The 23,466-nt window shown below is 39.1% G+C and overlaps 2 protein-coding genes across 5 annotated transcripts in view; one reads left to right on the plus strand and one right to left on the minus strand.

Annotated features, from left to right (window-relative positions):
- The window catches only part of Asb3 (ankyrin repeat and SOCS box containing 3), a 130,284-nt gene that overhangs the window by 20,247 nt on the left and 86,571 nt on the right, over positions 1-23,466 (plus strand). For 2 of the 4 annotated variants that reach the window (XM_040733210.1, XM_040733212.1), the window contains exon 2: positions 12,273-12,481. In XM_040733210.1, coding sequence (XP_040589144.1) covers positions 12,286-12,481 — 196 coding nt within the window. In that variant the 5' untranslated portion in view covers positions 12,273-12,285. Of the gene's footprint in view, positions 1-9,050; positions 9,137-12,272; positions 12,482-14,030; positions 14,285-23,466 lie in introns of those variants that run through there. The other 2 variants (XM_040733211.1, XM_040733209.1) reach the window with 2 other exon arrangements.
- Positions 1,359-8,967, minus strand: Chac2 (ChaC glutathione specific gamma-glutamylcyclotransferase 2). The gene is made up of 3 exons (XM_005088065.4): positions 8,634-8,967; positions 3,484-3,519; positions 1,359-2,371 (listed from the first exon to the last, which is right to left on the minus strand). Exons 1-3 carry the CDS (start codon positions 8,766-8,768, stop codon positions 2,006-2,008), a joined length of 537 nt encoding a protein of 178 aa, XP_005088122.1. The 5' UTR covers positions 8,769-8,967; the 3' UTR covers positions 1,359-2,005.

A 23,466-nucleotide genomic window follows, 5' to 3' on the forward strand; every position in this document is an offset into this window, starting at 1 on the left:
AAATGATTATAGAAACAGTCTTAGAGCAGTTCTTAAAAACTGAGAATGTTTCCCTATGTAAACTGCATACCACGTTATTAGATATTAATAAATGCTAGTAACCTTCTACTGTACCCAGTACATGAAATGCTGCCTAGAACACCAAAAATTTAAAATATTAGAAAAACACTTAAAATAGTTAAATATCTGATAAGGGGTAACAACTTTCTACTATTTTTTTGTGTGAAAAATTTTTTTTTGTTTTGTTTTGTTTTACGAGACAGGGTTTCTCTGTATTGTTTTGGAGGCTGTCGGTCCAGCCTGGCCTCGAACTCACAGAGATCTGCCTGCCTCTGCCTCCCGAGTGCTGGGATTAAAGGCGTGTGCCACCACCGCCCGGCTTTTGTATGAAATACTAGTTGAGAAATTTTGTTTGCTCTTTTTGAGACAAGGTCTCACTCTGTAGCCCAGGTTAACCTTGAACTCTTGTGGATCATCCTATTTAAGCTTCCAGAGTATTTGGTTATTGGCTATAGGTGTGAGCCATTGTGCCTTGCTTATTCTTTTTTATTATTATTATAATTTTTTATTAAGAAACAATCTTATTTTACATATCAGTTCCCCATTCCCTCACCCTCCCACCCTCCCATACCCCCAACTGACCCCCCACCCACTCCCAAGGAGAGTGAGGCCTTCCATGGGGGATAATCAAAGTCTGTCACATCATTTGGGGGGGAGGGCCTAGGCCCTCCTCCTTGTATCTGGCCTGAAATAGTATCCCTCCATAGGGAATGGACTCCCCAAAGTCCATTTGTGCACTAGGGATAAATACTGGCTCTACTGTTAGTGGTCCCATAGACTGCCCAGACCTCCTAGCCGGCACCCACATTCAGAGGGCTTGCTTAGGTTCAATGCTGGTTCCCCAGCTTTACGATTGGGGTCCGTGTGCTCTCACTAGGTCAGGTCACCTGTTTTGTAGGTTTCTCCAGCATGGTCTTGACTGCTTTGCTCATCCCCCTCATCTCACCAACTGGATTCCAGGAGTATGGCTCAGCTGGCTTATTCTTTTGAGACATGGTCTAACTCTGAAATCTAAACTTGCCTTGAACTCAGAGTAGTCTTTTTTAACCCCCAAAGTGCTGGGATAATAGGTGTGAGCCACCACACTGGATATCTGATGAGTTCTCTTATGAGACTTCACATGAAACTGAAAGTCTTTCTGTGTTGATTCTAGAGAGATTTATATTAAAGAAGTCACCTAATTATCTGTCAAGGCTAATTTTATAAGTCAATAATTTAAGAATTAGCTTCCTTATTAAGTAGCCACATAGTTATTTATGTGACAAGATGTAAGAAAGAAAAAAAAAGCATACATAATATAGTTAGGAAATGACACTTCTTTGAGAAATTACCATTGTAAAATCAAACACCATTTTCATTATGTTTCTACCAACTGGTAATTATCAGAAAACCTTTTTTTTTTCCAGTTTCATTATGAGATAAATACAAAGTAAATGACATTATCATTAGCGGTGTGATTTATATAATCTATGCTAAAGTTTTTCTTTTTAATAAAATGCCCTTTTCTCCAGAAGGAGAATATAGCACATTGTAATTCCAAGGAAAATTTTATATTAACAAACCCAATTTCTTTTGGCCTAAATTTGACTTTCATTTAATCCAAAATTACAAGGAAATAAACAATCGGGTATCTATTACCATATATTTCTAATAACATTATTTTAAGCGTATATACTATAAACCATGGTTCCTCCGATAAAAGTGAAGTGAATTGAGACCTGTATTTCTAATGAACAAATGTTCATATGTCATTTAGTTAGGAAATCAGTTGTATAACTTCAGCTTTCTTTTTCTGTATGCAAATCTTCTGAATATGTTTTAGGGCACTTGTAATAAACAACAAATTTAGATGATATTCCAATTACAACATTAAATACTAAGATCTTCAAGTAAGAATGTCCCTTTGTCTGTTTGGAGGAGATGGTGACTATGTGCTACTGAAGTTCTACTTTCCTTCTAAACGTTCCTTTACTAATTTTTCCAAAGAGAAGAGATGTTCGTCAGCATCTTCTGGCACAAGTTTCCTAATAGAATCTGCAAGTTCAAAAAGATATTCTGTGTTTCTTCCACTTGGACCAGCTGCATTAAAAATTTGTTCAGCTATGTCTTCCAGAGGTGCAGGACCCAGATAGTTAGGATTGTCACATGTTCCAATGTAGAGCAAAACACTGAATGGTTTTCTTGTGGGATCTTTTGGATAAAAAATGACTGTTGTAGTTCTGTAGCCTCCTTTCTCTCTGAAGTCAAGGTATGTTTTTACTTCCTCTTCTTTTCCTACTGGTAGTTTGTAAGCAACACCCCATACACTGCCCTGTTGAAAAATGAAAAGAAAGTACTGTTTTGTATTTATAATGCTATCAAAGTAGGTGAAACTATATTATGACCTAGTATATTTTGCAGTCTTAGAAGTCAATGCAGTTTTGTTTCCAAGCGCCTCAAAGGGGATAGACAATAACAATTAAAGAAAACATCATTTAAAACCTTTATTCTGAATAAGGATTTGTATCAAGTGCAGAATAATAGGTCTCTTCTGTGAAATTTTTATATTAGGTTCCTAGTTTTAAACTAATGCTGGTCATTATTAAGAAATTGTGTGGAAGGAAAGTGCCATTTGTTGTCTAGGAGTTTTAGAGTTACTGGCTTGAGGATAAGGTACTTTCAGATGCCTCTCTCACTATAAATCTCTGGAAGCATTTTGTAATCCCCACTATAACTAATGCTACTAACAGTTTTCCTTTTTCTTTTTCTTTTCAGTATCATAAGGACTAGCTTTTTGAACAAGGCTAGCCTTGAACTTGTGATCCTGGCATTCCTGCTTGAGTTTTGTTTTATACAATTTTTTTTCCAAGTTTAAAGTTTAAAGAAACTGGGCACTGCCCACTAAAGTTTTTAGTGCTGTTTATAAAACCAGTAAGAAATTTTTAAGTTTTTTTTTTGCTGAAAATACTAGATTCTACGCAAATTTCAACAGAGCTATAAGGATTCTATTTAATTGTTAGTCATAATCTGGCTGTGGGGAGCCTGTCCCCATTAATATAGAAGAGGATCACAAAATTCTTAGTCACCATTTACTTAGAAAAGTTGTAAAAGGGAGATTACATATTACTTGGTTGTATTTTGTTGTTACTGTGTTCTGATTGTAACTTTCCCTCTGCACTCATTTCCTACAAACACTAAAACAAACAAACAAACAAAAAACCAAATAAATAAATAAGGAAAAACAAAATCAAAAAACAAAACAGGACAAACAAACAAAATCCCTCAAAACCAAACAAAAAACCAAAAGCAAATACAGAAGAGAGTTTTAGACTTAGTTTAATTCAATTTTTCCTGTGATGACCAATTAAATTTCACTGATTATTAAAACACAGAAAGCAACATTTTTACTTAAGATTATGTGAAAAAAAAATAAGTATACCATACCCCGGGATCTTCAACAAGAGTCACAACTCTTCCAGGCTGTTTTGAAAAAGGTAGAAAAGATTTTTTCTCAATTAAATTTCATTAAATAACTAAACATTAGCAAGTTGCCATAGAATAAAGTTTTCCTATATCTGTTGTAAGAAGCACTTTACTTAGGGAATGAATTAAAACATTGCTGGACCACACTGCTACTAGATTAGATGCTGTAGATTTGGAGTTTCATAATAGGTATTTGTAATAGCTTGCCTAGTGAAACTAGTGGTTCATGCTTTCAGAACCACTATGAGGCTATACTTGGGTCTCAAGTATGAGTGAGTTTTCACTTGTAGCTGTGAGGTACCTTTACCTTTGCATTTATGCTAAAGGGTTCTTCAAGGTTTTTTTTTTATACCTTTATAGATGAATGTCACACCGACTCATTGAGAGGGTAATACTAGAATTGACATTCCATCCATCCATCCATCCATCCATCCATCCATCCATCCATCCATCCATCCATCTATGCTCACAGTGGCCAGAGTAGCCTCAAACTTGCTATGTAGCTAAGGCTTAGTTTGAGCTCCTAATTCTCCTGTTTCTTCCTGTGAAGTGCTAGGGTTATTGGTCTGCACAAACATGCCTGGCTTAGAATTGGTCTACTTTCTTTTAACCATCCTTACATGAGACAGACTGTCTGGCAGGACTGTACCATCCTAAGTGCATTTTAACTAACTAAACTTTAATTAATGAATTATTCTTTTGAGATGGTTTCAGTCTGTGGCCCAGGCTGGCCTAGAACTCATTATATAGCCAGGCTTGCCTTGAATTCCTGGTGATCTTTTTGTCTGTGTTCCCACTGCTGCTTGTGGCGTCCCATGTAAGAGAGATGATTCAGAAAGATGACTGGAGATAGCGTAGAGCAAGATTTGTAAAGTCAGAGAGTAGAGTTTAGGGAATGGAGAGCTCATAGTGGTAGCAGAAGTAGGTACATGCCTATCTTGGGCCTTGGGCTTAAAAAAAAAGGCAGGATTGGAGTTAATGGAATAGTGGGAACAAAAAGCCACTGAAATGTGGGAGAAATTAGAAACTGAAACCTGTAACACTTGGATAGCAGATGATTGACATGATGGAAGGAGTAGTCTGGGAATATCAGATTGGTAAAATGTACAGTAATTACAGTGGTAGGAGGAAGAAATGGAGCGCAGAATGAGAAATGCCTCTAGTCAGTGTGACAAGTGCTGCATTCCAGCAGAACCCCCCTTCTGCCCAACCCATCCAGTTCTTGATAGTTTTCTCTTCTAAAAGTATGTGTATGTACACTACTCCCTACTAAAAATAGGTAAATATTTTGAAAACCTATATGTCTGTTTCTGTGTTTGGGGGTATGCCTGTGAGGCCAGAAGAAGGCATCAGATCCATCTAGGGGCTGGAGTTACATACAGGCAGTTGTATGCTACCCATTGTAGGTGCTGGTAATGGGCTTGGGTTCTCTGCAAGAACACTATGAGATCTTAACCTCAGAGCCATCTCTTCACCAGAGTTTGGTACTTTTCTATCATTTAGTCGTCTCCTTAGAGACTTCTCTGCCTACCTCTGATTTTGCTTCCTCTTATTCCACTGATGAGAGCCAAGAATAGCTTTGTGGCTTTAAAAATTTCAAGACTTTGATACTCTACGTAATAAAACCAAAAGTGCTTTGCAAACCCCATTCCTTTCCACCTTTCCCTTCAAGTTGTACTGACAATTACTTAGAACTCTTTATCTACAACTCTACAGACAGTACCTCTTTGAACATTTTTGAAAAATGGTTTATGTTTGTAAATGCTTTCTTTGATAAGGGAGCAATGAAACTGAAGGGGTCTTTTTTATTTAAAAGTTTTATTCATTTTACATACCAACCATAGTTCCCCTTCCCTCACTTCCTCTTACTCCCCCCATCTAACCTCCCATCCACTCCTCAGAAAGGGTAAGGCTCTCATGGGGAGTCAACAAAGTCTGTCATATCAAGTTGAGGTTGAACAAGGCATCCTTCCCTAGAGACTGGGCTCCAAAAAGCCAGCTCATGCACTAGGAATAAATCCAGGTCCCATTGCCAGTGACCCCATAGACTGCCCAAGCCACAGAACTGTTACCTACTTTCAAGAGGGCCTAGTTTGGTCCTATGCAGGTTCCCTACTTGTCAGTCCAGAGTCTGTGAACTCCCATAAGCTTGGGTCAGCTATCTCTGTGGGTTTCCCGAAAGGGGTCTTTTCTTACTTTATTTTTTTAAGACAGGATCTTGTGTAGCCCAGTCTAGCTTGGTATTCCCTATGTAGCTGAGGACAACATAGAACTAACTTCAGATCTTTCTGCTTCTATCTCTTGAATACAGAAGTGAGGTTCTCCCATACCCCAGTTTATGTGGCATTAGGGATTTGCATTAACTGAGCCTCAGGTTGCCCCCACCTTTCCTGCTTCATTTTTGAGACAAGACAGGATCTTGCTTTGTCACTCAGGCTAGCCCCAAATTAGCAATCCTCTTGCCTCAGCCTTCTCAGGTTAGTGATTACAACTGTGCATCACCATATGTGGCTAAGGAGAGTTCTTTCAAGCTAAATATGAAGATGTTTTATTAATAAATCACAATTGGTGTTTTTATTTGGTGATAAGGATTTAGTAAATGTTCACAATATTCTTAAAATGATTCCTTTGCCAGGTGTGGTGGTATACACCGATACTCAGAGGATTTGGGAAGTGGAGGCAGGAGTCTCAGGATATGGTCACAAATTCAAAGAGCCTGTATCAAACAAAACAAAACAAAACAAGCTTCCAGTTTTGCAGTTATATTTTGGAGAAAATCTCCTTAAGTCAAATCTTTACTTTGTTGAGAAACAATCAGTTTTGTAGTAAATACATACTTGAGTAAATTTAGGAACCATATATGGTGGCACAGGTCTTTAATCCCAGTACTCGATGAGAGGCAGAGGAAGTTAAATCTCTTTTGAGTTTGAAGTCAGTTTTATATAGTGACTTCTAGGCCAACCAGGAATATGGAGTGAGACTGTCTCTAAAAACAAGCAAAAACTTGGGAAGAAATCTAACATACTTACTATTTTCTCTGCTGTATTATGTGGAAGTAAACCTTACATCTGTGTATCCATCTTCTTATAACTACCTGACTGGTATGGACTGCTGTAAGACATAGCTTATGTCCTGAGTAGTTGCTGAATAGTCCTGTCACTGTTTGTATTCTTGTCCAGGTGGTTAACATTTAGATAAGTGTCAAGTCAGTTATGTTTTGTCTAGTTCTTTAATACAATACTACACTAAATATTTCCTTTGATTTTCTGGATGGATCTTTTTCTTTTAATGAAAGGTGTAAAACTGTTAGCCAGTGCAGCTTGCTGCCCTAGGTTTCCTTTCTTAAGTCTCAGTAAGTTTAAGCACAAAGAAACAGTGGCTTTTATAGGTCTCTTCTCCTGTTTCTATTTACTTATGTGTGTGCACCGTACCACAGCTTGTATGTGGAGGTCAGTTCTGTCCTTTAATGAGCCACGCCACTGGCCTTATTTATTAAAAATGTATCTTCTCCTTTTAAAGACTGATGGATACCCCCCAAGACCAGGGTCTCACTATGTAGACCAGGCTGGTCTCGAACTCACAGAGATCCACTTGCCTCTGTCTCCCAAGTGCTGGAATTAAAGGCATGCACCATCACGCCTGACTTGTAGCCTTACTTTTTAAAGTGATACATAGAGCATAAAAGCATGGACTTTTAAAGAACTAATGTATTGATTAGACAGTTTGTTAACAGTTTTATAAGACACATATATTTTGGTTAAACCTAGGTAGTAAAATATGCATTCATAAACACACATATGCCTGCTTAATGCTTGGTCATTAAAATGAAAACCTACCTAAAGTTTATATATATCAAAATTGATACCCCAAAGGCATTTTTTTTGGTTTAATTCTTTAATGTCTTGAACATTGTTTTATAATAGTCTTGGAAATTCTTTGGTTATGGTGTTTATGTTGGCTTGTAAATAAACATTTGTCCCTCTGTCTGGGTTCCATTAGGCCAGGAAAGTCTACCTTAATTCTTAATTGACAAACTCGAGTTAGGGTGATCTAACTCAGATGCTTTTTATGATTTAAAGCCCAGGTCTTTTGGGTAGGTACAAACTATTTCAGAACCTTGATCTTTCCCCTCCCAAGAATGTCTTATGAAAACTGACTTTCTGCATTTCAGAATATTGAGCTTTAGAGTAGTTTTTAAAATGGTCCTGGGAATTGAACTCAAGGCCTCATACTTGCTAGGCAAGGGCTCTACTACTAAGCTATAGCCTCTGCTCCTTTTTAATTTCTGAGTTTGAGGTATATACAGGTCTTAAACTTGTGATCCTCTTTGGGATTACACACTTGTACCAGCATGGTAGGTGAATTTTAAGAGTATTTTAGAGATCATAGAAACATTAAAAATGTAGTTCTCCAAAGGTTAGAAGTTAACCAAACAAGTTACTAGTTATTTCATATTTGTTTTTATTTTTTCACAGATTAGTTATTTTACAGCCAATGCAAAGTTGGTTTGATAAGCAGTGAGCTGCTTCTAATTCTCTGAACCCATACTGAGGTGAATGAAAAATAGATCAAACGATTTGTATTTCACATTAATAATCCAAGAGAACTATGGAGAAGAAACCATTAGTAGATTTTGCATTATATTATTCATAACAAACTGCAAACCTCCCACTCAAGATAATTACTGTGGGAACAAAAATCGGAAATAACCTTGAAAATTAGTTCTTTTATGATCTTAGGTGTCTTTAAAACATTGGAAAGATAAGCTCTAGAAACTTAAAGGCACACGTAAATTTAAACCAGTAAAAACCTGGCATAATGCAGGCATATCAACAAATTTACACATTGATTATGTGGCGACAGTAACATTAATCTTTAATTTTTGAGACAGGTTGCCAAGAAAAGGGCGATGCACAGCCACTTCAGCCTTGTGCGAGCTTATGTGCGTATGCCTGTGCCTTCTGCCTAAGAAACTAACCGCGGGGTTCTGAAGCAACCTCAGGGTGTCCATGTTCTGGACAGGAGAGGGCAGGTGGCCCAGGAGGTTGCTGAGAGCGTTGTCCCTTTCTAGTGCTCTGCCTGGTAGCGGGCATATGGCGCTGCCTCCTTACCTTGCCGGGAACCCCACGGTGGTCAGTACTGCCTTGCCAGAAGCGCCGGCTGTAGTTTGTGATGTAACCAACTAGCTTGTCCTGGTAGGGGAAGTCCACCTTCCAGATGAGGGACCCATAGCCAAACACCCACATCTTCCTGGACCCCTGCCGGTAACCCGGCGGCGTCAGAACAGGACTACTGCTGACGCTAGTAACCGGCTGCTCCAGACAGCGCAGGCGCGCTGGCCACACCTCATGTGGGGCGCAAAGCACATTGGGGTTGAGGTCTCCGGTTCTGTGGACCCACAGATCTTTTTGCAGCCTCGCAAAGTAGAGGGGCGGGGGCGGGGCGTGGCGGGGTGGGGGGAACTACATTACCCACAAGTCTTCAGTGACGATGACATTGGAGCAGCTTCCTGTCCCCTGTTTTTTCCAGGAAAGAGTGGGGGGAAAAGGAGAAAGGCGGTGCTGCTGGCTGGTGCTGTCTTATAGGACACATGTACCGGCACCGCAGTTGGCACGTAGGCATTTTGTTGTGATTTGAAAATTGGCTAGCTGCCCATGTATAACTGCTGCCAGAGTAACCGAACCCGGAAGTGCAATCCGTATATGACCTTAACAAATCCTCTGTCCTTTTGCCTTTCAAATAGAAGCAGAAATTTTAACAGCAGTAGTTTTATGTCTGAGAAAGAGCAACTAGATTCTAGTGGAAGCTGCTTTCGTGTATTTAAACTGCTAAGAAGAGCCGTGTTCATAATTAATGTTTTTTGTATCTCAGAGAAGAGCATTACTTAAACTCCACAATTGGCTTTATAATGCTGAGTAGTTAGTTTCCCTTTCTCAGATCAATGGGTACTGTTTTGTTTGTCAATGGGAAACTTGGAGGATGGTGTGTATTCTTTACTGGGCACTAGCATGGATTGTTGAGGAGGGTCTTTACGTTTAGATTCAAGTGTACTGTTTCTCCCGGATTTCCTTCTTAGCTCTTTGAAGTTTTTGTTTTTGTTTTGTTTTTCCATTCCCTCCCCTTCCAGGTAGCTTTATTCTTGCAGAACTATGGTAGGGCATCTTAAATTTTAGTTAAAAAGCAGTAGTAGAAAAATCTGTAGACTCAGAGGTGACTATTGGGAAATCTTTTTTCTTAGTCTTCCTTTGGGTTTTTTGTATTCTTCAGATTATATTATGTATTTAAATTGCTCAGAAATTGAAAATTAAGTGACAAACATACACACACACTCATATCCTGTCCCCTAAAGACCAAAATGAGTTTTGTTTTATGTCTTTGATTGGCTAATGTTGCCATAAATGTTGTTATAGTGGCTTAAAGAGTAGGGAAACAAAACAACTCTCAAGTTGCAGGGGTTTTTAAGGCATATATTCCAGGCAAAGGTTGTTAACATTAAACTCATACACAGGCTTTTGAAAGAAGCTGAGGAGCCAAGTACTGGACTGTAGAAAAACTGGCTTGGATGTGCATTTTACTGGAAAGAAACATGTTTCATGAATCTCTTCATGAGGTCAAGCATCATAAGAAATACTAGGGTCTGTTGGTTAGTGTTATTCCTCACTTGAACCATCATGGCTCTGTCGGTGGGGGGTGGGGTGTAAGAACAGAAGAAACCTTAATGACTGCCCTTTTTTGAGGATTTCTGTTTCCGATTGTTAGCATTATTAGAGAATACTAGCACACCCCGGGTTAGAGAGTATTTCTTGAAAAATAGTCATCAGAAAGGCCAATTTAAGAATAATGTAGCCTTTTCATAGTTTTTCTGAGTGGTGGCTTAACAATGCCTGGCATAGTTATTTTTCTTAACCTCTTGGCTGTCATTTTTCTTACATACCTCCATCATTTGGAAAAATTCAGATACACATAAAAGTTTATAAAAGTGTAGTTATTATACATATTCATTGTCATTAGTGAGCTTGTCATGATTAGTTACCAAAATTTAAAGCATTTGGAGTAAGTTGCATGTGTTATGACACTTTTTGCTAGTAAATATTCCTACAGAATCTTTAAAAAATATAAGAAAATTGTAGCATAAATATTCTATATGCAAATTTCTTTAGTTATATAAAAATGTTTTGGAATCACTAGAGCATAGGTAGGTGTTACAAAAGGATGTGTCTTATAAACAGCTCATGTCAACTAGCTGCCATTAGAGATGGAAAGGAAGGCTGCTGCTCTTCCAGCAGATTTTTCCTGGACTCATCTTTCCTTTAAGACGTTCAGAGATACTACTAGGTTATTTTTTTCAGGTTATGATATTTTACCCTGAATTCATTAACACTGTTGGACAGAGATTCATACCTACCTATTTTTACTCAAATGCTGTTTAAATATTTTTAAAGTTGAATCTTTGTGTATGTGTTTTCAGGATAGAAACACGGTTTCTTTTATTTAAATGAACACATGTATAAATTATCAGTGTGTTATTTGTTTTCTTTTACATGTAATTATTTTGTCAAAACATTAGTGTGGTTCAGGGAAGTGTAGGTTAGCATTCGGTAGCCTCCAGTTTAGCCTTAAGCTACCTGTGTAATCTTATTTTTCTACTGTTGTCTGTCTGTGTAGTCCTTCTTCCAAAGTGACATGCTTGTCTTACTCTTTTTCTCCTTCCCTTGGCTATGCACCTCCTTTTTTGTTTATGATTTTCCAACTCTGTCTGGGAACGCTCTTCTGCCTGTTGTCTCATTTTGAAATCTTCCCTGTTTAATATGGCACAGCTCACTTCTCTCACCAAGTGGACATAGATTCTTTAATGTATATGGCTTTCAATCTGTTCTACTTTTATGAAACTTTACATTATCTGTGTTGGACCACATATATTTATCATGCCTATGAGTTTGTAAACAATTTGAGATAGGATCTCTGTGAGTGTATAGTCCTCATTGCTATTTATTTAGCTGGTGCTTAAGAAATAACTGCTAATTGAGCAATTGCATGTCTGCTAATATCTTCACTTACTGCAATGGTCCTTTCGATTCCACTAGATTAATTCATAGCTGACATTAGCTGTTTGGCATAGTGTAGAATCAACTTCTACTGTCACAGTTTTATTTTAAAGTGACCATGCATAAGTTTATTGGAACTATTTTATGCTTGTTTTTAACCTCCTTCTAAACTTTTTGGATAAATTACTTAGCATATGGCTTTAGGAAGTATTGGGCTAGATATATTGGCATTTTCTGACAATCGTCCTCCCAGAAGGACCATTAGGAAAAATCAGAAGTGGGATGGGAATAGTACTGTGAAGGTTATGTCTTAGAAGATAGCTGTTTCTCTGAGAATCCTGAATCTCAGTCCAACATATGCTAATAGTTTATAAGAGTCATATACTGACATCTATGGGGGTAGTAAAATGGGATTCACAAATGGTGGTTAATACTAGAGTCTCTGCATTTTGGTGTGTTGTGAATAAGTAGTCCATGGGAAAGATCTGACAGAAATTTCCAGATGGGGAAAGGTTGAACAGTAGAAACTGCCTTGATATTTTAAATAATATTGCTAGGAACTGGCATGAGAGACATGTGGTTGGGCTATAGCAGAGGTTGTGTGTGGCATGACAATTTCTCATATGAGATGTTAGATAGGCCCACTGTGATGTGATATCAGTGTTGTTTTATTGACTAGTACTGTCTTTCGGCTTTGTTTTATAGACTAACCAAAAGAATGGATTTTACAGAGGCTTACTCAAGTACATGCTCTGCAGTTGGAATTGCTGCCAGAGAAGGCAATGTTAAAATTTTAAGGAAACTGCTCAAAAAAGGTCGAAGTGTGGATGTTGCTGATAACAGGGGATGGATGCCAATTCATGAAGCAGCTTATCACAACTCCATAGAATGTTTGCAGATGTTAATTCATACAGGTAAGTAAATGCAAGGCATGGGAGGCTGTGTATGTAAGCTAAAATAGTAAAATAAAAAGGTGGTAGTAAAGTGGTAGCACTTGTTTCCTTTTCTGTAATTCTAAAATAAGCACCTCTCCTATTAAGGATGGTAATATTTCTGCCTTGGATGGTGTTCCATCCAGACATCTATGAATATTGTCCTTTATGTGGAAGTATTTGTACTTGATTTACTTATTTTACATTTATTTATTTACGTACTTATTATGTACCAGGGTGTGCCAGTGGAGGTCAGAGGATAACTTGAGAAAGCTGGTTCTTCCTTTTCATCAAGTGGGTTCTGGAGATTCAATTTAGGTCATCAGGCTTGGCAGCAAATATCCTTGCTCTCTAAGCCACGTCACTGGCCCTTTTGTTTAATGTTGACTTTTTTTTTTCCTTTTGAGAGCAGGGTCTTACTATGTAAGTCTGGCTAGCCTGGTACTCGTTATGTAGAGTAGCCTGGACTGGAACTCAGAGATCTGCTTGCCTGTTCCTCCTGAGTGCTAGAATGAAAGACATGCTCTACCATGCCTAGCCCCTTTATTTTTATTAATTGTGCTAGGTGTTGTACAGTAGTTTGCTGTTTTAATTTCAGCATTTGAAAATTACTCATAGTAGGTATTCTTTTGTCTGGAAAAGGAAATGAATCAAGGACTATGCTATTAGTGTTCTATTGGACTAATCTTTTTAAAGCTAGTTAAAGCGCCTGTCTAGTAAAATGAAAAGTACTTATTTTTTGTATGAGTGTTTTGCCTGTATGTATGTATGTACACCACATGCATGCCTGGTGCCCTCAGTGGTCAGAAGAGGAGGCTAGATCCCACAGATGGTTATAAGCCATTGTTTTGGTGGAGGGAATCAAACTCTGGGTTCTGTTAAGAGCAGTGAGTTCTCTTAACCACTGAGCCATCTCTCTAGCCCCTAATCTGTTTTTTTTTAAAACACGTTTCATTGTCTTTACTTTTGAAAGCCTTCCAATTACTTGTACTTTATATATGCAGTACAGCATGGGCCAGAGAACCTGCCTTTATAGTACTTGAATTGTTAGGGGACATAGATAAGAAATAGATAAAAATACCAACAAGCAGGATTGTTTCATTTTTGACAAATAAAAGAAAATGGAAAGTGATGGTGTGGTATTGCACGTATTTTATAACTTTACATATGGAATGCTTAAAACTTGAACTATACTTGGTAGTAGCCAGTGCTGTCAACCTGGCTTCTTTCTCTGGGGACAGCTCATGAAGTGTAACCGGCACTCCACTGAGTAAAAGGTCTGTGCTGGAGAGAGGGTTATGAAAGATAACTACTGATGATGGAGTGCTGTGGTCTAGTTCATGTACCAGATGCTTGATTTACATTATTTATCCACTGTTAGAGGCCACACATGTTACACTTACTGTTAATCCCACTGGCCTAGACTAAGACCACTACCACATTTTTTTCAGCCACATTTGAAGCAAACTTTATTAACGACTGACCAGGACGATGGACACTGGCCAGGTCCATACACAGGTTTCCCATGGAGTGGCAGTCACCTTAGTCCCAGTGTTTCTAAAGGCAAAATCTATGAGGCTATGCCTTTGTCCAGTTGGTTGCAAGCATATATCCTGATGTACTTCCTGCTCAGGTACCCCTCAGCTACATGTGATCAAGCACATCCTGTGCAGTTGGGGCAACCAATCTTGTTTACAGAAGTGAAAATACGTGGCTTGTCTTACATCAACAGCAGCCCCCAGCATTCCAGGAAGTTATCTGCCCTTGGACAAGTGGGGCTTACAGGTTAGACACATTTTTTTGTTAAGATCTCTTAAGTACAGTAATTAAAACTTAAAACACAACTTTAGCTCTCACACTGTCCTCAAAAGTTTTGTTTGGATTGAGAAGACCAAAACTCAGAGAAGTTGACTTATCTAAGGTTAGTTACATAAGAAACTAGTTTTTTTGGTTTGAACCCATTTCTGTCTGATTCTGTTCTTGTTTCTTTTTCTACCATACCATCCTTCTAATACCGAACAGAAGTAAACATTAATAGCATTTAGCTAATTTTTTTGAGACAGGGTTTTTATTTAGGAGCTTGCATTCTGATTCACCCTCTGTCCATTTCCCAGATGCTGGGATTATAGACATGTGCCATCACACCAGGTATATTCATCTGATTTCAAGTGAAGATGAGTATAATTGTCCATCTGCTTGACACAGGCTTTTCCCACCTTTGTGATAGGCACTTTTAAGATTTGGCCTCACCAAATTTAGCTCAATTACTAAGATATGGTTCTGTTCTTAATTCTAAATTCATTTTCTACCAAGAACCATGTAGTTTTAGTTTTTCTCTTAGTGGTCATTAAAACCCCAAGTAACAGTTTCCTATCTGTCACTGTTAAAAGTAATAAGCTAGCTTATTATTTATAAGTAAAAGTTACTTTGTGTCAGCAGATGTATAGGGTATGGTGTCATTGATGAGTGTTTGGTCTCACTCTTGTCACTGCTGTACAGATGGCTGAGACAGGCTCAGCTCACAGTCCCAACTCTCAGGTGACATCAAGAACTTACAAGGTTATGGAAGACCTTTGTGATCACAGTGCTTGCCCATTAGGAAGTCTTTCATGCCTACTTTGTTTAGTAAGTAGATGAGGTGCAGAAACCACTCTGCCTTCAATGGAAAAATGAATAGAGGCTGAGGCATTAAAAACTGAGCCATTTTCTTCAAGTAGTCCTCTTGTCAGGAAAGGAAGAAAGTCAGATAATACAAAACTGAAAGGTTTTATTGTTGTAAGGGAGCCTTGATGCTGCAATGATAAACGGCACACTTATTGAAAGTATAAGTATTTATTGTAGAAATTACTCACAAGAGACAAACAAGTAACCCAGATGAGCCTAGTAGTTTTCCACCGCTGAACTGGAAGCCTGAAAGCCGGAAAAGAGAGTGAGACTTAACGCTGTTCAGTCTTTTTACCTTCCTCTGTAACACCCCTAGCCATGCCCAAAAATGGGCCTGGCTAGTGACGTAGTTCACCGCCTACATCCGTATACATCTTTAGTCATGCCTAAAGTGGGTGTGGTTAGTGGTGTGGTAAACCGCCCTTTTATTACCTCATCTGTAGTCACATGTCTAATGGCGGAGTTCTGTTTTCCTCCTACAGAGCCTGTTAATTATTGGAACTTCAAACCAATTTAGATTGGGTTTCAAAACTTCCCCATCTCTCTAGAGTCTTACTCACATGTAGCCCAGGTGAGTCTTGAACTCACAGTCCTCTTGCTTTAGGATACCTAGTGTTGGAATTGCAAGTGTGCAGCCTTGTGCCTGGCTGAACCCTTCTTTAAGTTATTGTTGTTAAGTGTGCTTGCATGTGTGAGTGCGTGTGTGCGTGCGTGCGTGCTTGCGTGCGTGCGTGCGTGCGTGCGTGTGTGTGTGTGTGTGTGTGTGTGTGTGTGTTTGAGAGGCTGAGTATGCCGTGGTGCATGTATGGCAGTGGACAACTTTGTGGAGTTTGATTTCTCTTTCCACCAATACATGGTTCCCAGGATTGACCTCTGGTTACCAGGCTTATGTGGCAAGTGCTTTTGCCTACTGAGCCATCTCACTGTTAACTTTGTTAAAATGATACTTTGGAGACTTACTAAAATAATAACAACTCCTTCAGTATAAAAAATGTAATGATTACATATATACCCGCATTCATTGTTTTATAAAATTCCAAGTTTTATAAAATTCTATGGACTGCCTAAACTGAATGTTTATCCTTGTTTCATGGTGTCATAGCACTCCTACACATGCAGAGTGACACAGCACACACAGGCACGGTGTCACAAAATTCACATGCACAGTGTCCATTGGTACACTAGGGATAAATACTGGTTCCACTGCCAGAGGTCCCATAGACTGCCCAGGCCTCCTAACTGACACCCACATTCAGGGGGCCAGGTTCAGTCCTGTGCTGGTTCCCCAGCTATCAGACTGGGGTCTGTGAGCTTCCACTTGCTCAGGTCAGCTGTTTCTATGGGCTTCCTCAGCATGATCTTGACCCTTTTGCTCATCTCTCCTCCCTCTCTACAACAGGATTCCAGGAGTTCGGTTCAGTGTTTAGCTGTGAATCTCAGCTTCTGCTTCCATCAGCTAATGGATGAAGGCTCTATGTGGCATTTAAGGTAGTCATCATTCTCATTATAGGGGAAAGGCATTTAAGACAGCCTCTCCACTATTGCTTAGATTCTTAGTTGGGGTCGTCCTTGTGGATCCCTGGATATTTCGCTAGTGCCATGTATCTCATTAAGCCCATAATGGCTCTCTCTATTAAGATATTTAGGTCTTCCTTCTCATCATTAATTAATTCATTCATCTACCCATTTGTATGTATATGGACTTAGGGATATTTATTTTGCACTTTGGGCTATAGCTTTATATAATAATAATGTTGTTGTTTTAAATAGTTTTGACTAGATAGGCTTACATGTCTTTTTGATCTTTTTTTAACTTTGTGACCCTATAAATATGCTGAAGGTTCCTTTTGTATAGTTGTAGACCTAGCTCTGGAATCAACCATTTTTTATAAGATCTGATTTCTTTTGTTGGAGAATGATAATTAAAACTAAGATCTAGGGACTGAGTATCACTGGTGTGTGATTGCTTTTAATGTGTATGTATTATAGTTATTCCTATATCTGTATTGTTACTACTTTTAACTGGTTCTGTATTGATGTCTGTAATCTAGAATTTGCATCCTAGATTGATTCTGGCTTACCCTGTTACTTATATGTACCTTCTATCTTCAGCAAATCTGTAGTACATTGTTTGATGTAGTCTGTGCTAAAATAATTTTGGAATTGTTTATCTCTGTCTTGTAAAAAACCCAATTCATTATTGCCTCAGTACAGTGTTTATGTACAATTATGAGTCATTTGTAGTCAAAACAATATTTTCATGTTTTTTCTCTTCCTGATTAGAGAGTTTATGATATATTATGAAATACAATTAGATTGTTCTGTCACAGTTTATATTCTGTTTTTGGGTTTCCCCTTCTTCTTCCCTTATGGTCGATTTAAAAAAAAAGAGAGGCCTTCATCATTATGGCTTTGTCATTAAAGGTGCTTGCTGTCAAGTCTGATGACCTATTTGATCCTTGACTGTCACAAATTGTCTTTTGATCTCCACATGCATGCTATGGCACATGAAGGTACATGTGAGTGCATAAATGAATGTGAATGAATTAGTGATCATTGTAATGTAAAATATTTAAGTGACTAGATTAAGAATACTACTGTTTGGTTTTGTGTCAGTTTGACGCAAGCTAGAGTCATCAGTGAGGAAGGAACCTTTGTTGAGGAAATACTTCAGTGAGATCCAGCTCAAAGGCATTTTCTCAGTTAGTGATCAGTGGTGGAGGGCCCAGACCATGGTGGGAGGTTCCATTCCTGGGCTATTGGTCCTGGGTTCTATGAAAAAGCAGGGTGAACAAGCCATGTGAAGCAAGCCTGTTAGCAGCACCCTCCATGGCCTCCACATTAGCTTCTGACTCTAGGATCCCGTTTGAGTTCCTGTCCTGACTTCCTTCAGTGATGAACAGCAATGTGAAAATGTAAACCAAATAAACCGTTTCCTTCCCAACTTGCTTTTTGCTCATGGCATTTTGTCGAAACAATAGAAGCCCTAACTAAGACCAACTGGTAGCAGCAGTGGGGTATTACTTTGACAGGCCGGACCATGCTTATATTAAGGAATATGGACCTTGGGACTGAGGATTAAAAAAGCAATCAAACATTTTAATGCTGCTTAATGGGCCATACTGGTAGGAGCATGGATGACAGTGGTGCTGAATACAATTTCATGAACTATGGGGGCCTTGCTCAAGAGGTTGCAGAGAACAATTTTAGTATGTGGCCTAGAGATAGCTCTTGTGGCATTTTGGTGAAGAATGTGGCTGCTTTTTGCTTTTGTCTGAAGAGTCTGCCTGAGGCTAAAGTGAAAAGTTTTGGATTAATTCTGCTGACAGAGGAAATCTCAAATCAGCCTCCTATAGACTTGGTTGTGTAGTTATTAGTGGAAACTTGTGAAGATTTATAATGAAAAGGAGTGAGCTGAGCAAGGATGTAACAGGGATAATAAAAACCCAGAGACAGATATTGGGGTTCAAGAAGATCTGACAAGCAAACAGCCAACCACTAGCTCTTTCCTCTACCTCAGGCTGAAAGGGCTGTCTTGTCCTCATCATGGCTGGAGATTAAATCTCTGAGACTGAATATTGAATGTCCCACTCCTACCTTATATGCCTTAGAGTTGGGATCAAAGATCACTCCTTTGTGTGAGCTGTTTGTTTGTTAGACTGGTTCACTTTAATGTAACACTAGGTGGCTTTGAACTCACAGAGGTCCAGCTCCTTTGTGTCCCGAGTACTGGGATTAAAGTTGTGTGCCAACACTGTCTGGCTCTGTGACGTGGCTAGCTTTGCATTTTGATCTCTAGTGACTTGTAGGCTTTATCGGACGCTGTAACAATACGCGACACAAAATTACTGACAGTAACGCTAAGTATTTAATGTAGAAAATTACTCACAAGATACCAAACCCAGAGGAACAGTTTTCAGCTAGCTGCCGGACCGGAAGCCGAATTCCAGGAAAAGAGACCGAGACTTCCTGTGTGCTGTCTTTTATGCCTTCCCCCGTAACGCCCCTAGCCATGCCCAAAAGTGGGCCTGGCTAGTGACGTAGTTCCGCTTACGTACGTATACGTCTTTAGTCCTGCCTAAAGTGGGTGTGGTTAGCGGTGTGGTAAACCACCCTTTTATTACCTCATCTGTATGCGCCTCTAATAAGTCACATGTTTAATGGCGGTATCAGACTTCCTCCTACAGTGACTTTATTAAATCATAAATAACAACATCACCATGTAAAGAGGTAAACAGATTAAGAAAAGGAATAAAGGGAGTGGTGCACTCAGGGCAAGATCCCCCTCAGCTAAGTTTCCAATTTGTGGAAAGAAACTAAAGAAAAATTTAGAGCAGATCTCTGACTTTGATACCCCTCCCCACCCGAGGAAGTTCCAGAATATCCAAGCTTAAGCAGTGAAGGTAACCATCAAAACAGATATACTTGAAAGAGGGAGTCATGTTCCAGCCCCAGGACTTGGGAGTTTTGACCATTTGGTTCTGGAGTTAAGAACAGGAGAAAAAAGGGGCTATGAAATTTGCCTCAGTGACTATCAAAAGTTATTTAAATTGTGAAGGGCTCACTTAAGAGGTTTCAGAGAAGAATTTTAGTATGTTGCCTACAGATCATTCTTGTGACATTTTGGTGAAGAAAGTGGTCTCCTTTTACCCTTGTCCAAAGAGTCTGTCTGAGGCAAAAGTGAAGAGTTTTGGATTCATTCCATTGTCAGAGGACATCCCCCAATCAACCTTATAGACTGTTTTTTTGTATTAGTGGTTGTTGGGGAAGTCTTATGTCAATAAAGCACTATTGAGCCAATAGGAATCTAGATAGGTGGGACTAGGAGTCCAGGAGGACTCTGGAAAGGAGAAACACAAGAGAGTTCAAGATGTGACGCCATGGGGTAGGAAGCCCGGAAACTTCTCCGGTAAGAGATGTACTTAGATTAACAATTATGAGGTAATTACTTAAGTCAGAGCTAGCCAGTAAGAAACAAACAAGGCCAACAGCTTCATAATTAATATAGCCTCCTGTGTGTTTATTTGGGACTGATGTGGCTCTAGAACCAGGCTGGCGGGAAGGCTTCTCTCAAGGAAAAAGCTTCTCTTTACAAGTGGTAGTTCTAATGAAGATTTATAATAAAAGGGAGCAAGCTGAACAGGCTAAATTACAAAATGTAAAATGTAAGGAGAAAAGGAACACCAAAACATGGAATAAAGCTAAATCCTGTGTTCAAGGAGATGAACAGATTAAGAAATAGAATAAAGTGAGTGGTGACCTACTAAGGGCAAGGTCCCACCCACTTAAGTTTCCAACTTGTGATAAAGAACTAAAGAAAAGCTGAGAGCCAGGTGACATAGTGCATATCTTTAGTTCCAGTACTCTGGAAAGCAGAGACTGGTAAATTTCTGAATTTGAGGCCAGTCTGATCTAGAAATCGTTTCAGGATAGCCAGCTTAGTTAGTGAATGACAGAAATCTGCTGAAGATGTAATTGAGTGAACAAGGGGCAGGGGAAGGGGGAGGTGTTGTAGCCCAGCAAACCAGCAGAACTTGGCAACTTTGACCACGTGTTTCTAGATTTAAGGATAGAAGAAAGGTGATGGAATTTGTTCCCAATATTAGTGTTGGTCAGGCATATGTTAGGGGTGTACCTGAATGGAGGCCAAGGGAATCCATTGCTTGAGGCTGAGAAGGTGAAGCCCTATATTACCCTGGAGACCCAAGATGTTGGAGGTGCCAGAACCATGGGATACCTGCGGAGGAGAGCTGGTAAAAGGGAGTGGAACCAGCCCAAGAGAAAGAAGTGTGTTGCAGTCAACAGAATTGAATGGAGTTGGATCTGAAGAGTGTTTTGACATTAGACAGGGTTTGGAGTTTGCCCAACTGTTTTTCAGTCTTGCTTTGGTCCGGTATTTCCTTATTATGCTTCTCTCCCTATGTTTTGGAATGGTAATGTATACATTATGTGTTGGAAGTATGTGATTTGCTTTTTGCTTTTATTTTATAGGGGATTACAGTTAAGAGATTGTATGAATCTCCGAAGAGACTTTGTACTTCAGATTTTTAAATAAATTTACGACTGTTACATGAGATGATGGGCACTTTTGAAGTTGAATTGATTGCATTTTTGCATTATGATATGGCTACAAGCCTTTGGGGGCCAGAGAATGGAATGCAGTGGTTTGAAAGAAAATGATACCCAATGGGAGTGGCACGGTTAGGAGGTGTGGCCCTGTTGGAGAAAGTGTGTTACTGTGCAGGCAGGCTTTGAGATCTCATATGTTCCAGCCACACCCTATGAGACAGACCACTTCCTGTTGCCTTCAAGTCAAGGTGTGGGACACTCAGTTTCTTCTCTAGTACTATGTCTGCCTGCATGCCACCATGTCCTGCCATGGTGATAAAGAACTAAACCTCTGAAATGTAAGCTGCAACCCCAATTAAATGTTTTTCTTTATAAGAGTTGCTATGAGCCGGGCGTTGGTGGTGCACTTGGGAGGCAGAGGCAGGTAGATCTCTGTGAGTTTGAGGCCAGCCTGGTCTACAGAGCGAGTTCCAGGACAGCCTCCAAAACAATACAGAGAAACACTGTCTTGAAAAACAAAACAAAAAAAAAAGAGTTGCTATGATCATGATGTTCTTCACAGCAATAGAAACCCTAACTAAAACAAGAATTAATCTTCCTTTTCTCCAGTATTGAAGAGTATCCTTCCTTCTTTCTAAAAATAACTTTCTTCTTGAAGGTTGCCCTGGCCTAAGATCCCATTGTCAGGTGTCCTGTCTCTGAGTCTCTTGATGCTTCTTTTAGCACTTTCTCTCCCTTAGAAATTCCTTTCTGTCTGTATGCAGCAATACCACATTGTTTTTCTTTTTCTATCTTTAAGGCCTGTTTTTTATTGCACAAGCCTAAGCTCCCCCCATATTTGTCCTGTTTTTTAATTTTTCTAATTTTTTCTGTTTTTTACCCATCTTTACCAATTCTCAGCAACCCGAGTCACTTTACCAAGTTTAAAACCAACATGTAGTTCTAGTAGCATTTTTGTTGAAATTATATTGAATTTCCTAATTGCGTGGGTAAGAATGGTTATGTGTAATGTTGAAATTTAACTTGAGTAACTCTTTGCTGTTATCAGTTATATTCATTGTAGTTTCTCATGTCTTTTATATTCACAAATCTATAAGGTTAGTACCTGAAATACTGATGAATCAGTAAACTGACTTGATTAAGTATCCAATTCAGATCACCTCTGAGATACTGTTTCTGTAATAAACACTTTTAAAATGAATGCTGATATATCATTTTGTGTGTACCCTGTGAAGTGTGAGACTACTTTTGTGAGTACTTAGAGTTGTGCTTTGGATGTTCAGGCTTAGCCTGTCTGTTCCATCAGGGAGCTACTATTATAAGATTTACTTAAAATAGATGGCTACTTTTTTCAGGAGAGGTAGTTTCAATTCTATTCATTCAAGAACATGGTTTTAGAAGTCCTTTGTTTTGCTTATTCCCACTTTCAGAAGCCTTCATCATTTACTTTTGAATCTTCTGGGCTTAGAATAATTTTTATATGAAAGTAGAGGTAAGAAGAACTCTTAATGTTATTCTGCGCATTTTAAAATACTATAGACATTCTTTACATAATTGGAATGTCTCCAAAACCTTCAAGTTTTAATTAGAATTTTTGTCTTAATGCCTAAGCTTCTTGTGAATTGTATTGTTTGGTTTCTTTTATTATCATTAATTACCAGACTGTGGTATTAAGATAGGAAAGGACTGGGGGGGTGACCCTGCAGTGTCATACAGGGAAGTGACCCACATGAAGTGTTAAGAGTGAAAACCTGGTGCAATCTGGAAAAAAATCTTTGTCAATCTGGATCAGACGTCAGGGAGTCTAAACATGTGGTTTATTCCCAATGTATTTAAGCCCAGGACAATATGATAGGGAGTTTCCTGGTGTAATCCAATCCTCCCCATTATACAAGGAAGCATAATTACATTTAAACTCAACTCAGGGTGCATGTCATTTCTTCCAAGATGATGGGTTCTAGAAATAGACTACCTGTACTAGCTTAAGTGCCTAGGGTTCTGGCCTGGACTCTGTCACACAGATAGTGTAGAGGTTATTTGGGCTGTTCGCCTCCTTTGGTCCTGGCTGTGGAGGATTGGGGGAGCTTCTGGCTGTAAAGGTCATTTAGATTACTAGCCACCTCTGGTCTTGGCTTAAGATATTGATAAGGCCTGGCCCAACAGATAATGCAGATATCTAGGGTATTCATCACTCCTAATTCTTAGTTTTCTGAATGGAAAGCAGGGTTTTCATC

This window comes from Mesocricetus auratus, unplaced genomic scaffold (genome assembly GCF_017639785.1).
Source record: "Mesocricetus auratus isolate SY011 unplaced genomic scaffold, BCM_Maur_2.0 Super-Scaffold_100029, whole genome shotgun sequence".
Lineage (NCBI taxonomy): Eukaryota > Metazoa > Chordata > Mammalia > Rodentia > Cricetidae > Mesocricetus > Mesocricetus auratus.

Bases quoted from the DNA above. Each gene is read 5' to 3' on its own strand.
- Chac2 (XM_005088065.4), bottom strand. From the start codon at position 8,768: ATGTGGGTGTTTGGCTATGGGTCCCTCATCTGGAAGGTGGACTTCCCC. The intron at 3,520-8,633 runs GTAAGGAGGCAG...TTTTCAAAACAG, and splicing joins ACCGTGGGGTTCCCGGCAAG to CCTGGAAGAGTTGTGACTCT. The intron at 2,372-3,483 runs GTATGGTATACT...ATTTTTCAACAG, and splicing joins CTCTTGTTGAAGATCCCGGG to GGCAGTGTATGGGGTGTTGC.